The following is a 15,585-nucleotide window of genomic DNA, read 5'->3' on the forward strand; positions in this document are numbered from 1 at the left end:
AGGCTGCATCCCTGGCGTACACCCTTCCCAATTTTGAACCATGCAGTATTACCCTGCTCTGTTCTGACTACTGCCTCTTGGTCCAAGTATAGGTTTCATATTAGCACAATTAAATGTTCTGGGATTCCCATTCTTCTCAGAGTCAGCCACAGTTTGTTATGATCCACACTATACTTTCAAAAAAATTTTTTAGAAGTTTGTCCATATTGTTGTTTATATGTGTCATCCAGTCACCTGGGACTCACAGTGTCCCTAACATGGGTTTTTATTGCAGCATTTTTCTTAATGGCAAAAAAAGGACAGAGAAACAATCCAAATGTCCACGATTTAACTAGATAAATAATATGATATGATATGACATATGGATTATATTTCAATAAAATGGTATTTTTAAGTCTTAATAAAGACATTACATTAATTTCATAAATTCTTAAAAACCAAACTTTCCAGATTGATTTTTCATCATCCCTCTAGAAATGTTCCCTTTTACTTATGTATTAAAATGTTTTTAGCCACCATCTTCTTTTCCTGCCCTGTCTTTGTTACAACGTCACAGGTAATGAACAGCAAGGAGAATCAAGATTGTCCCCAAAATCAAAAGGCCAAGGTTTCCTACCCTGATTACTTTGCTGCTGAGGAAACACATTTAACTGATTTCCCAAATGTGCACAGAATGACAGCTACTAATGTCTTGATATTTCATACTGTTTTATATTAGCAGATCAGATTTCCAGGAAACGAAAAGACTTGTATTTAGAGCCTTCCAAAAAGAAAAATAATCTTTATTTTTCACTCAGGCCATGATAGTCACTTCATAGTGATAACTCAAAGATAAAAATTATGTCTCCCATCCTGCCCCCTCACCGAAACCCTACACCTATTGCCAATATTGTTGTTGTTGATTGTCTTCGAGTCAAGCATGTCTCAAAGTGACCTTATGAACAAAAGCACTGAAGCCTTTCTATAACTAATTGACATTTATCAAAGTTCATAGAGTTTCTGTAGGTATGTTGTTTAAGAAGTGGATGCCACTCCTGCTTCCAATATTATGTATTTTAAAATCGTATATGGAGACCTTAATGAGGTTTGTCTAGAGTAGAACTTGCTATCTTACATTAGAAAGCATTGATTCTGTCTTGCCAGACTCCATTGTCCTCTCCCCTAGCCAGGAAGATCTCAGGATAATAGATAGGAGAGATGGAAGAAAATGTAGGGTAGCCAGGAGATACTTACATTAGTAATAACAAACAGATAGGTTGCTCCAATGTTTAATCGTCCCAAGTTCAGATAAAAGTCCTTGTTTTCCATTCTGCAATGCACTGCAGGGTATCTGAAACAGGAATAAACATTATGTTTTATAAAAGTACTCTCATCTCCTGAGGAAGAGTATCTCTGCTGCTGGCCAGCACAGTGAAGCTACCATTTCTCTTGAAGGGGAAGATTCTCTAGGAGTAAAATGTTTCCACACCAGGAGAGGAGAGGTACAGATGGTTCAGTAGTAGAATTCTTATCTTTCATGTGGGCAACCTGGGTTAGATTCCTGATCAGTGCACCTTGTGTGAAGCCACCACGTTTACCAGTGCAGCCTGGGGCTTTGCTATGATGCTAAATGGATTTCAGCTGAGCTTCTATGCTAAAATAGACTAGTGAGAATGGCCTGGCATTCTACTTCCAAAAATTAGCCATTGAAAACCTTGCAGATCAAATACATGACACAGGTCCTACTAGCATTTTGTTCTGTCTCACATGAGGTTCACCATGAATCACAGGCTGGTTTAACAATATCAACAGCAGCAGGAGAGTTTTATGGTGAACACAAGTGAAACAGCATAAAACAAGGGATCTGAGAGGATGAGTTCTGACTAACGAATTGCCAACAGGAAGTATTAAAAGCAGGAGCAAAAAACACTGTGAGCGTCTCCGGCTGCTCGGGTTTCTCTTTCAGAGCAAATCTCTGGCCTTTTGGTTAGCTGCCCAGCACATCAAGTCATCAGGGCTCCTTACAATTAGCCTCCTACAATTAGTGACACCATCAGTTCCCAAGACTGTAAAGAAATCTTAACAGAGGAGACCTCCCATTTTCAGCCTGCAGTGCCATTGACGGGTGTCAACCACCAGAGACACATAACCTTTTAATTAGCAATGCAAAGCTTAAATCCCCACCTACATCAAAAAAGCAGTCTTTTTAAAAAAACAAACAGTTGTTGATAAAGGTAAAATGCCTAGAAAAGTAATGCTCTTACTCTCCTTTTTCCACAGTTCTGTAAGCCGACACACCATAGGCTTCAGGAACATCTAGGGTTGTATCTTCACCCAGGAAAATATGGACATCTTTATGCAAAGTGTTTACAAACCTGAGGGTAGAAACATGATTTACACACCAGACAAACCTTTACAACAGGAATATTTGCTAAAGGTAGGTAAATACCTTATCTGTCTTGTTATTACTCTATCCTCTATGCTTAGATGTTCTCTCTAGCTCTCTCCCTTCCTACCATCCTTACCCTTTCCTTCTCTTGCTCGCTCCATATCCCTCCCCTTTCCTCTCTAATTTCTGTAAAGTCAGAACTGACTCATAGTGAGTCTCCAAAGCTGTACAAAACACTGGAAGAGATTGTCAGTCTTTCTTCATGGAGCACCTGGGGGGTCAAACTGCCACCTGTGAATAAGCAGCACAACTCTCTCCGGACCTCTGGGCGACACCACCAGAGCCCCTTAGAAGAGCTGCTGGCAATACATGTCGCGTATATTGTTAACTGGATGAATGCATATACTTTACATGTAAAACAGAAATCTTGATCGGCTATCCCTATCCATGTTCCTGAGGTGTTCACCTGCTGCACCCTCACCAAATATCTAACGGGAGTGGACATCATCATAATCACTTTTGGAAGCCTGAGTTTCCTCACTAATCTAATTTGTGTGTATTCAATTTCTTTCTTATAATGGTGGAAATCATCAACTAAGATTTTACTAAGAAAAAGAAAATAAAATAATGATGTGTGTATATATAAACACATGCTGTTGTTTACCTACAACTGTTACTTTACTTTGTCCTGTTATAAGTTAAATCTGGTTTGGTGTATGTCATGTTAGACTGAGCTATTATAATGCTTAGATCTGGTTTGACTGAGTACATTAGGTTGAGTTACTGTTTCTTGGCTCCTTCCAGAACCCACTTTGTTGTCTCTTGAAGTCAGATCCCTAGATATTTCTCCTCAGCATGGGTTACCAGTACATTTGTTTTGGTCTCTGGCCTATGAAATAAGGAGTACAATGTGTAGACTCTTCTTCGTTGACCTAGCAATTATCCTTTCCAGGGTAATCTTGGATCATGGAAGCCCTAACTTCATTTGAGTTCTATCTTCTCTTATTATTTTTTCTTTGTAAACTTTCACTTTAATTCGCAATTTTTAGAGAGTTTAAGGTGGGAAATTAATAATAATGCCATAGCAATTTAAAAATGTAATGTGTGGTGTGATCCCATTTTAAGAAATATGGAATAAACATGTAGGTATACAGTAAATCCAGATTATGAGCACTTGACTTATAGACTACTTGTACTTGCTTTCCATTGTTTTTGTTATGGATATCTTTTCTTATTTTAAGGATTGTGTTCTTACAGAAACATATCCTGAAGCAAATTATTATTTGAGTAAAAGACAGACATTTTTCACATTCTCTAAATTGCTTTTTTTCGATAATGACCCTTATCTTAATGGTCACAGGCATGTCCTTCTGTGTCACGTCTGTGTCCTTTCACAGAAAGCAAGTGACTTCCTTGTTGCTTCATCTCAGTAACTGTCTCAGTAACTTGCTGTCTGTTAAGACTTTCAGCCTTATATGGATTCAGAACCAAGTTTTTCGATTCCCAATACATTACCTCTACTACACCATCATACTTCTATAGGCATATCACAAAAGACTTATGCTATAAAAACACAGTAACAATACTATATATTCCAAGCCCAACACTGAAGGCAGGATCATTTGCTCATTTTTAAATTTTTCTCCAGTGATTGTTGGTTTTAGGTGCTGCAGAATCAACTACAACTCCCTCCACAATGACCCTATGATAAACAAATCAGAACCTTGCCCCATCCTCTCCCATCACAACAATCTCTGCTATATTCCATTAATTACTGAAAGGAAATCATTCGGTTATTTTCCTAATGATTCCCTAAATGGCTAAAACGAACAGAAGAGATTTACATAGCAGAGTACAGGGGGCATTCAGAGAAAGGACTATCACATGGGAAAGTACGTCTATCTACCTTTCTCTGCCCTAGACAAGATGTTCTGACACCCGGGTTCTTGGCATTTTACTGTTCAAGACAAACAGAATGTGAACTATCTACATCTGAAACCCCATAGAGCAAAAGAGACCCAAAGTCCCAGAGAGCAGAAGAGCCCGAGGTCTGCCAGACATCCAACCTCACAGCTGTCATTCCACTGGTGGTTTTGTTTTCTGCATCCTTCACCTAAAAAGAGGAAAGCAAACATCAGTTACATGACAACTGGAAGCAGGGAACTGATAATCTGAAATTTTGATCATCAGGCAGATCTGTGGTGGATACTTGTAAATCAGTTCATCTCCTCTGAGATGACATCTTGGTCTCTGAGATGACATCTCAGGATCTAGGGTGTTAACTCATTAACTTACCATCATGCTGGAGATATTTTTTCCATTCCCATGAAGGATCAATGTGTACCAATTCTTCCCCTCTACAGAATGCTCAGCGTAGATAGAGAGATTGTGATACTTCAGGTGGAAGTGTAAATCCTGGATTTTAGTATTCAAGTGCAGTTTGGAATAGTGAGGTGTTTTCTGCAGAAGAAAGTACCACACGGTCACTATCTACCCCATCTTGGACATAACAACCTCCTAGTATCTTAAGATGGGGGGAAATTGACTCACATAATTTCAACATTACTCTTTGACTTAAAAATATCACTTCTTGCATGCATATAAATTAATGGTATGCATATGGTTTACATATAAGGATAGTCACTGTGTGTGTGTGTGTGTGTGTGTGTGTGTGTATAATAACAAAAATTTAAATGTACATAAAAACTCAAACTCAACTCATTGCTGTCAAGCTGGAACAGACTCATAGCTGACCTTTTGGAGGCTGTAAATCCCACTGGCGGTTATTGCCCATCTTTCTCCCTTGGAGCCACTGGAGGATTTAAACCACCAAAAAACATCTTTAGGTAGGCAGTTCAATTCCCTATAGACTATACCAACAGACCTCCCTATAAATATGAATAAAGAAATGGAAAAATAAGGCTATGGGTCAGTCATGGAGTAACACATGACCACTAAATAATGCTTCCAAAGATTATCTAAGGACTCAAGAAAATATTCAAGATGTAATTAATATGGGGAGTGGGGAGCAGGAATCTAAGGTCAATACATAGAGGTTTGAATACATTTAGAAATGAGTTTATTTAATTGTAACTAAAAGCTAGTCATTACGTTTAGGTGATGAAATTATGGGTAATTTTTAAATCTTTCTATATATTTCCCAATTTCAATGATAAATATGCATTACTTTTGTTACCATAAAACAATATTTTCAAGTAAATATTTCACAACATTTACATGAATTGACATGAAACTATGCAACATAAACTCTTCCATAGTACCTGTGAATTAAAAGGCAGTTTGATATAATAACAACAACAAACAATAAACAGCAACCCACTGAAAGTTTAAAATGTGCCAGGTAAAATGCTAAGTACTTTACACATAATATCTATCCTCACCAGGTCCAGCATAGAAATTATTGCCATTTTATGTACTGGGAATCTGAGATTTAGAGATAAAATAGATTGTTGAGGGTCTTCTGACTAAGAAGTGGTAGAACGAGGAATTGAATTGTGCCAGTTTAACTCAGAGGTCTGTGTTCTTAACCACTATATTATGCTTCTATTTCAGTAGATAAGTCTGAACTGCTGTGCTGACTGCGGAACACACGCTCTGAAGAAGTCTAATTCATTCATGCCCATACTTCACCTGAAAGGACCTGAGAGACTGGTCCAACAGAGAAGAGTTGTTGTTTCCCACCATTGTCATCTTGACGTCACCATCTGCCAGATTCAGCACCTGGAGGAAAACTTCCTGGGGACCCGCCTCAGGTGGAACCATCCCCTTAGAACAGAAAACACAAGTCAGAACACAACAAACAGCCCCTTCAGGCACAGGGAGAACACTGTCTCAGTTCTGTCTCTGATATCCTATCACTACCAGCTGAGAGGACATAAAGTACTCCCCATGAAGAGCGTTTGCCATACAAAATTTTAAACACAATGAAAGCAAGGAAATACCAGATCAAAGAAGAATTACCAATGTCAGGGAGCAAATTCTATTATTTTGACTGAACTGTACCCTTGTACTTCCATACTTCCTTTCTCGGTAGTGGTTGTTTCATCTGCCAAAAGGCTTTTGTTGCGTATCTAGCGAGGTGTCATATAACTGTGTGATACCACAGGGATTGCTAGATAATCTTGGATAGTAGCAATTGGGGATCCTCCGCCAATATATTCTGAATTACTCAGGTGGTACGTGGGTCCTCATTGGAGCTCTGACAATTGTTCTTTTCACTGTCACAAAAATTTATTAAGGCTTTCCTCTCTAAGAGGTGAGGACAGTGGGGTGTTTCGTGCTGGAATTCTCACCATCAATACAGAAGCCCAGTGACATGCTTGTCAGTGGAGACTTGTGTGTAGCTATGGCACTGATGGGCTTCAGAGGAATTTTCAAACTCAGTTGAACTAGAGAGAAAAGCCTGGTGAACCCTGATCACAGTGTTGTGTTTGGGGGCTGACTGGACAGTAGCTACCAGCAACATTTCACAGATGGCATAGTGTGTAGCATGGCAGGCTGCTAACTGAAAGTTCAACAATTTGACTCCATCAGCTGCTCCCCAGGAAAGAGATATGTAACTTTTCTTTTGTAAAGAGTTGTAGTCTCAGAAATCTAGTGGATAGTCACTATGAGTCAGACACCAACAACAGCAGTTGATTTGGCTTATAGTGCTAAGTGCGAGAAATTCTTTGGTGAACCAAATAGTGAAGTCACTCACTAAAAGGTAGCTTATTTGAGCCAATACAGAGGTACCTTGGAAGATAAAGCTTAGTGATCTGCTTTAATACCTAGAGAGGTTGCTGAAAGTAATTTCAACTCAATGGCAATTGATTTGCTTTTGGCTTGTCCTGACTGCCAGATTATTGAGGAGCAGTGACATCAGTGTGAAGACTAAAGTACCCCTGATTCAGGCCATGGTCTTTTCAATAATTTGCTATGCATCTGAGAGCTGGACAAAAAAAAATAAGGATGACAGAAGAAAAATTGATGCCTTTGTACCTGCTTAAAAATACGAGCCAAATTTTGTAAAAATAAGTATTGCCAATGTTAAAAAAAGGGGGGAGGAAGGGACTACCAGGTCTCATATAGGAGTAATGATAGGTGAATTATTGGTTGAGCGAGGACTACAAGGTCAGAACACAAAAAAACTCTCGCAGGAGATTCAGAAGTATGTCAGATAAGCACCCACAGACGTGTGAAGTAACAAGTTCATTGATTAAATAATGTTGAAGAAGAAGGAGGAAAATAGGAAAGTCTTTTATACACACTACCAAGCCTGCCAGGATGCCATCTATTTATGCAATAAATTTTGACTAATTGTTCCGTTCCAGAAGCAAACTATTACGGAAGTGGATACTGCTCCTGCTTCCAAGCTTGTTTTAATTGGGGAGCTCCACCAAACACTGCCCACCATGAGTAACCAACCATTAATGTATTTAACACATCAGTGTCACAGTGTTCAGCCTCACAGCAACCACAAATTACTGCTGTACGGCAACCCTATGAACCTGGAGATAGGATGAAAGACACACAAATATTGAGGACTTTCCTTCATAGGGTCGTTATGAGTCACCTGCAACTCAACGGCACTTAACAACAATAACATCAACATAGAGAGTGATCAGCTGGCCCAGTGGACAGAAAGTGATGCTACCAAGCCAAAAGTGGGTGACTTTTAATCTGCGGCCTTCGGGCCTGTCTTTCATTGTTTTTGTTCAAACATTCCTCTAGGTCATCTAGCCCTGGTGTGTCCACTTGCAGTACAGAGGTAACTTGTGGTTTCTGTGAGGCTGAACACTGTGACGCTGATGTTTCAAATGAGTTAATGGGTTACCCATGGTGGACAGTGTTTGGTGGAGCTCCCCAATTAAAACAAGCTTGGAAGCAGGAGTGGCATCCACCTCCATAATAGCTTGCCTCCGGAAACCCTATGAATCTGGAGAGAGGATGAAAGACACACAAGTGCTGAGGACTTTCCTTTATAGGGTCCCTATGAGTAGCCTGTCACTCGACAGCAATTAACAACAACAACAACAACAATTGTTTCGTAAGTCAGTGAATATTTTACTGAATAACTGTAGAAGCTTAATTAAATCATCTGAGATGGAAAGAGCCTCTTTTCCAACAGGCCTGTTTTAAAGGCTGATGATGATAAAATTGCTTCTGCTAACATTAAGCAAAATAAATGTGATGGTAAAAAAAAGAATTAATGCCTTTGAGCTGTAGTGCAAGAGGAATATTAAATATCCCATAGGCTGAAAAAAAAAAAAGGAAAAAAAACCCACACCCACAAAACCAAATAAATATGTCTTGGGGAAGGTGAAGCCAGAGTTCTCCCTGGAGGAAAAGATGACAAAGCTTCAAATGTCTCACATACTTTGGGTATGTTGCTAGGAAAGGCTATTCCTTAGAGAGGAAATGCTTGGAAAGGTGGAGAGTCAATGAAGGAGAGGAAGATTCTTAATGAGATGGATTGACACGGCGAAGCAATGAGCTTAATTATGTCAGAGATGATGAGGACGGCACAGGATAGGGCAGGGTTCAGATCTGTTGTTCACAGGGTCACTATGAGTCGTACTCAGTTCAATGGCACCTCACAACAAGCGTCTGGGAGTCAAGATTGAGCCAGAAAGAAGAGCGAAGAAGAAAGCTGTGGTTCTGCTCTTGTGAAACTTAAAATTTATTATACTCACATCTATTTTTATCTCTACAACTGCAGCAACTGCAAAGGCCAGGCATGCTAGGATCATACCAATGGCCATCTTCCTAATAGATCTACGGAGGAATGAGAAAGATAATTATATCTAAACATTATAAAGGATAAAGTAAAAACTTCATTTAAAAAAAAAACACAACCACAATACAACAGAGCTCAAACTCGTTACTATTGGGTCAGAACCAACTCATAGTTGACCCTCCATTGGTTTTTTGAGGTTGTAAATCACATGTTCCATTGGTTTTTTGAGGTTGTAAATCACGTGTAAGGAGATTTTCCCCATGGAGTTACTGGTGGATTTGAACCTCTGGAGAGACGTGGCTTTGGATTCGTAGTGTAACTCCCTACAGACTATGCCACCAGAGCATAACCAATTATTTGAGACCCTTCTCCCCTTCACACACTCTTCTTTTTCACTTTACTTAAGCCGCATTGAACTTCTTATCTCTGCAATGCCCCATTCTCCCTACCTCTTCCTTGGCTTATTATATTCTCCCTCTCCTTTATACCATAGCAAAAACATTAGTGCATCTCGATTTATTGAGTATTGACATTATGCCAGATGTTGTAGGAAAAGCTTCACTTGTATATCCTCATTTTCTTATTGTTTAGGAATCTTTCCTGGCTTTGCCAACAGGAAGGACCAGACCGTACCTTCCTTAAACCTTTGAGTCTTTGTCCAACTGGACAAAGATTGAGACAGTTTAGGATACAGGGATGATGAATACTTACGAGAACTTAATTCCACATTTGGAGACCAGCCGATAAATACCCAGATCAAACATCGGGATGAAGACAAGAACCAGAAGAGGATTTAGTACCTGTAAGGCCGTGGTAGGGAGGACTAGTTACAATGTTCCTCTCTCACGTGCTTGTACACACTTTCACATCACACATGTGTTCACCATACTAAGAAGAGAATGTTCCCATACCACCCACTTCTTTTATAGCCAAGACACTATTTCTTTCACATGACACACCTTTGTTTTCAAATACATCAAGACATCAGTTAGTTTCATTCTGAGACAAAGTTTTTCCTGCTTATCGTATTGTTAGCTCTTCTCTCCCAGTTTCACTTATCTTCCCCGGCTCCACAGTGCAAGAGAAAAATGTCATGGTCAGGAGAAAGGAAAGAGAAGGAAGATGTAGGGATGGTTGATAAAGGTCAGAAAAAAAGGTTAAGAAAAAAACTGGAAATCGTCAAACAATTAAAATTCTTACTTTTCTTCCCATACAACTAAGCCTTAATCTTTCACTGACAATATTTTCATTCTATTACCTTGCATGGGAAAAATAGCAGTGCTTACACTTGATCTGTGTGTTCTCCCTGGAACTGGAGTGGAGTTAAAACCAACTCATAGCTGATCCTGCCCTGGGATTTCCAAGTCTGTAAATACCACGTGAGGAGATTGACTGTCTTTCTCCTGAGGAGACTTTGGTGAATTTAAACCACCTGAGAAGTGTGAGCTCTGGGATAGCACTGAATCCCTCTACAGACTAGGAAAACTACTTCTTTAACAGAGAGTGTAAAGGAGGGGATAAGGGCTTAAGGAGAATATTTTTTTTACTCTTATCCTTGCCCTTACTTGGCATATAAGAGAAAAAAATATTCTTTTTAATCAAAGTAAATACTAGCAAGAGTATAGATGAGGACAGAAATAGGTCTCCATGGATATGGAGAGGAGACTTACTTGCATCTGGTCAGGCTGGAGTGTAAAAAAACCCTGAAATATCATAATACATTACATTTAGAGTGTGGTAGAAGAAGAGGAAAGCCTAGATCAGCAATCCTGCTAATTAGAGGGTAAGACATACATAAGAGAAAAAAAAATCCATCAGATCTTTGTTCACATGCACGACCTTGCCTGCCAGTTATATGATTGTGGAGTACAGATTGGAGAAGTCTTCTGGTTATGTCTGCTGAAAATAACTGAGATTAAGGAGAATATAATTTTTTTACATTCTTTGCTTCCTTGGAAAGGGATACCATGTTTGAAAGTGTGGAGTGTCAGTGAAAGATAAGAAGACCCTTAAATATATGCACTGACACAGTGACTGCAGCAATGGGCTCAAGTATGTCCGAGATGATGAAGATGGCTCAGGATAGGACAGGATTCAGATTTGTTATTCATAGTGTTGCTCTGAGTTGTACTTGACTCAACAGCACCAAAGAACAACATGTTTCCTTTAGCTTGAGAGAGAACAGTGTCAGTGTTTTACTAATCTCTGTAATTGTATTTGGAGATGGTAATGAGAAGGACAAGGTACCATGTTAGTGTGAAGACTCTTACTCCAAGAGCAGTGTTCTCAAAGCTGCTCTCCAGGGGTCAAAAAAAAGAGCACCCTGGACTCTTGTGTTACATCGTTCCGCTGCCTATACAGCTAAGGCAAAAGAAAAATGATACAAAAATCTAGCAGGTGGAATAGAAATGGTACCTTATTTGAGAAGGCCAAAGATGGGAGATAGGGGGAAAAAATAAACTAATGTTTTTATTTCCCTATCCTTTGCATATCTGCATGTAAACTGCCTCACTTCCAGGTCATCTGCTGTGATTCACGCCTAACAGGGGGGAGCCAATATTGTAGCAAAGCCACCCAAACCGGTCTTTGCTGTGTTCCTGGTCTGATGGGAAAATCAATCAGTACTGCAGGTTTAAAGACCTTCCTTTACCATATTCTCAATATATAGAAGCAAACATTTCCCATCCTCATGCTCTGATTTCTAAATACAAAAACTCTTTTTTACTTTCTAGACTATCTTTTTTTATTTTCATATTCAGTACCTTCAGGTTAAAAATACTTACCTAATGATCTCATTTTGCTTTCAGGCAAAGCCATAAAGATATTAATTTTCTTAATATGAATGATAAAGAGAAGAATAGATTTCTCTGGAAAATCTTTTCTACTCACCAAATTCCCATCCATCTTGGTGGCTTGCAGAGTCCACCTTGAGCCCTAGGGCAAAGAGATGCTGTTATGAGAAAGTCCTTTACTATAAGGATAAGGGCTGGAAGAAGGAGTAACCACCAAGAGAATTCTGTTTCTTACCTGCTGATCCAAAAGAGCCCAGAACATGGGCAATGGGATGTAAAGGAACAGTACTCTGGTCAATGCCTTCACGTCCATAATGAGCTGCTTCTGCAAGAAGAAGAAAGAATGAGCCACACTGCCAGAAGTTCCACATACGGCTTTCTTGCTTAGAGTAAAAATGGGCCAGAATATTATGAGAACAGATTAAATGCAGTGGAAAGGAATCAGATGGAACATTGGTGAAGACTCCACAGAATCCGTAAGTCTAACTCACCGAATATTTCTCAGCTGCCCAGTCCAGCCAGTGTTGTCTCTTTGGAATGTTCCCAGAACGATTCTTAAAACGGTTGGAAACAGCAAACTAGGGAAATGTACGGATGTTAGAGGGAAGACCAACAGAAACAATCTCTTGTATTTTCCAATTCATTATCCCTTCCTCCAAACATACACATAATTTTATTATCACGTTTCCTGTTACTATCATATCAATTTCAAAAAATGTTTTTAAAAAATTTTTAAAGTTACAGTATTTGACTCTTTAGAGACACAAAGCCTGATTCATCTCAGGTTGATAAATATCACTATAGTTAAACAAAGATCATTCAGTGAGAGAAATGTATACCTTTGTTTAAAGTCCCATATACTCATAATGACATCTTTATTTTGAAAAGGCAAGTAAACAATGCATGCACTTACCCAAATGCATTTCACAACTTGAGACACTATATTTCCTTCTGGAGGTGGTTTTTTGTACATCTTGCTCCCCATTGTAAACACAACTGTAGTTGACACATAAAGTTGGCAATATTTCATTTAACATAGCTTGGTACTCTTTCATTTAAAATTTTTCAATACTTAAGACATGTTGTTGACATGTCAGAGTGACTAGCAAACCTTATAAAGTAGAGATGTTGAGTTACACTTCATGATTTTAGAGTTATTAAAATTATGGAATCCACAAGAAGAATAAAAAGGTCAATTTTTTATGTCAATTTTTTAAGGAGGTACTTTTTGATACCTTCATGTAATCTCTTAAATGGAAATTTATCTTTGACTCTTCACTGTCTTTATCCCTTTCTTGAGTTCTGATCTCTCCTAATCTGACACCAAATGTAAACTTTCTTTACAGGATTTACCTGGTAAATGAACATTTCTGACATAAAAGATCTCCCTAAATTCATTATTATTCTGATGGTTATGATTCTGTTGAAGGTTTATGAGATCACATGCATTTTAAGCGTTTCCACACATTACAGATTATAATCTGACAAAATATGTAGTAGTTATCTAGAAGCACCTTGGAAAAAAGGACTAGTGATACTTCTGTGGGGGGAAGAAATCAGCTATTAAAAACATTCCTTGAGGCATAGTTTTATGTTGCCTGGGGTCACCATGAGTCAGAACTGACCTAACAGTGCCTAGTGTTACTTGTGTTTACTTGTGTTTTATTCTCCAGGCAAAGACATTTGACTGTGTAGGTCATAACAAATTCTGTCTAACACTCAGATGAATGAAAATCCCAGACCATTTAAATGTGTGCTGTAAAATCCGTACACAAACCAAGAAGTAGTTCTACAAACGGAACAAGAGAACACTGGATGATTTAAATCAGGATAGGTGTGCATTGGGGTTGTGCATGTGTCCACATCTATACAATCTGTAGGCTGAACAAACCATTTAAAAGCTGCACTATAGTGAGGAGAATGTGGCACCAGAATTGGAGGAAGACTCATCAACCACCTACTTTATACAAATGGCACAGCCTTGCTTATAGAAGTAAAGAGGACCTGAAGTCCTTGCTTCAGAAGATCAAAGACGTATAGCTTTTAATATGTATTATATATACCTCGACGCCAAGAAAACAAAAGTCCTCACCACTGACAAATAGACAACATGATAGATGAAGAAAAGATTGAAATTGTCAACAACTTTATTTTACTTGGGTCTACAATCAAAATCCATAGTAGCAGAAGTCAAGAAATCAAAAGATGTACTGCATTGGGAAAATTCTGCCAAAGACCTCTATGAAGTGCTAAGAAAAAAGATGTCAGTTTAAAAACTAAGGTGTACGTGCTCCAAGCAATAGTATTTTCAATTGCTTCTCATACGTCTGAAAGTTGAACAATGAATAAGAAAGACAAAAGAAGAATCCAAACCTTCGAATTGTGGTATTGGCAAAGAGAATGGATTGCCAACAGAACAAACAAGTCTGTCTTGGCAGGAGTACAATCAGGGTGCTTCTTAGAGGCAAGGATTGTGAAACTTCATCTTACACACTTTGGGCATGCTATCCAGTCCTTGGAAAAAGACAAGATGCTGAGAAAGGTAGAGGGTCTGCAAAAGAGAGGAAGACTCTCAGTGAGATGGATTGACATAGTGGCTGTAACAATGAGGATGGCTTTAAGGTAGGACCCGGTCCATGTGTGGTTTTAACAGGGCTGCTATGAGTTGTAGTTGATTTAATGGCACCTAACAACAGCAGCAACAGTAATGACAACAATAGTGCCATCTCCATTTTACACAAGAAATTAAAGATTAAAATATCATTCAACTTGCACAAAGTCACACAGAAACTGGCTTTTTTAACCTGATGCCTTTTGTTTGACTGAGAAATCTGTACTCTTAAACACTTGTCTCATTCCTTTATTCATGCATCTGTTAGTGTGCTAGGCACTACTGGAAATAAAGGTAAAAAAGATATAGCACATGTCCTCAAAGGATTTCATTTTAACTTAGAAATTCCCACCTCATTGGACTGCTTTCCATCGTTTTTGCATATATATCGTTTGTGAGTACAACTCACAGCAACCCTCTGAACAACAGATCTGAACCTTGCCTTATCTTGCACCATCTTCAGGATCTCTGTCCCGCCCAAGCCCATTGTACTAGTCACTGTGTCAACCCACCTCCTTGAACGCCTTCCTCTCTTTAGCTGACCATCTGCCTTTCCCAATGATGGTTCTAAGGACTGGTTCCTCCTAAGTAATGCACCCAAAGTAAGTGAGATAGTTTTACCATCCTTGCCTCCAAGGAACATTCTTGCATTTCCTTCTAGACAGATTTGTTTCTCTGCATTGTTGTTATTGTAATTGTCATAGATGACTCATAGTGACCCTATGAACAAAAGAGCTGAACACTTGTATAACTTTCATCGTTTCTCCAAGTTCAAAGGGTTTCCAGCGGCAAGCTAGTTCAGAAGTGGATGCCACTCCTGCTTCCAAGTTTGTTTTAATCTGGGAGCTCCACCAAATACTGTCCACCACTGGTAACCATTATCGTATTTGACACATCAGTGCCACAGTGTTTAGCATCACAGCCACCACAAGTTACCTCAGTACAGCAAATGGACAGGATTAGGTTCTATATATTCTATCTCTAACCACTAGTTATTCTTTAAAAAAAAAATCTAATCTATACCATTTCTGTTCTGGAGCTCATCCTATTTTCTCTTAAACTAGATCTTTTGTTC

General features: G+C 38.9%; 1 protein-coding gene across 2 annotated transcripts in view; it reads right to left on the bottom strand.

Annotated features, from left to right (window-relative positions):
* Window positions 1-15,585, bottom strand: part of SLC15A2 (solute carrier family 15 (oligopeptide transporter), member 2) — a 54,047-nt gene that overhangs the window by 5,726 nt on the left and 32,736 nt on the right. For both annotated transcript variants that reach the window (XM_006884241.1, XM_006884240.1), the window contains 12 exons: window positions 12,813-12,895; window positions 12,391-12,477; window positions 12,135-12,224; window positions 11,997-12,041; window positions 10,778-10,810; window positions 9,819-9,907; window positions 9,064-9,145; window positions 6,020-6,154; window positions 4,664-4,828; window positions 4,435-4,481; window positions 2,244-2,354; window positions 1,234-1,330 (listed from right to left, as the gene is read on the bottom strand). In XM_006884241.1, the coding sequence (XP_006884303.1) occupies window positions 1,234-1,330; window positions 2,244-2,354; window positions 4,435-4,481; window positions 4,664-4,828; window positions 6,020-6,154; window positions 9,064-9,145; window positions 9,819-9,907; window positions 10,778-10,810; window positions 11,997-12,041; window positions 12,135-12,224; window positions 12,391-12,477; window positions 12,813-12,895 (1,064 nt within the window). The remainder of the gene's footprint in view (window positions 1-1,233; window positions 1,331-2,243; window positions 2,355-4,434; window positions 4,482-4,663; window positions 4,829-6,019; window positions 6,155-9,063; window positions 9,146-9,818; window positions 9,908-10,777; window positions 10,811-11,996; window positions 12,042-12,134; window positions 12,225-12,390; window positions 12,478-12,812; window positions 12,896-15,585) is intronic.

The sequence above is a fragment of the Elephantulus edwardii genome, unplaced genomic scaffold (genome assembly GCF_000299155.1).
Source record: "Elephantulus edwardii isolate Elephantulus edwardi_28Jun2011 unplaced genomic scaffold, EleEdw1.0 scaffold00032, whole genome shotgun sequence".
NCBI classification, from domain to species: Eukaryota; Metazoa; Chordata; class Mammalia; order Macroscelidea; family Macroscelididae; genus Elephantulus; species Elephantulus edwardii.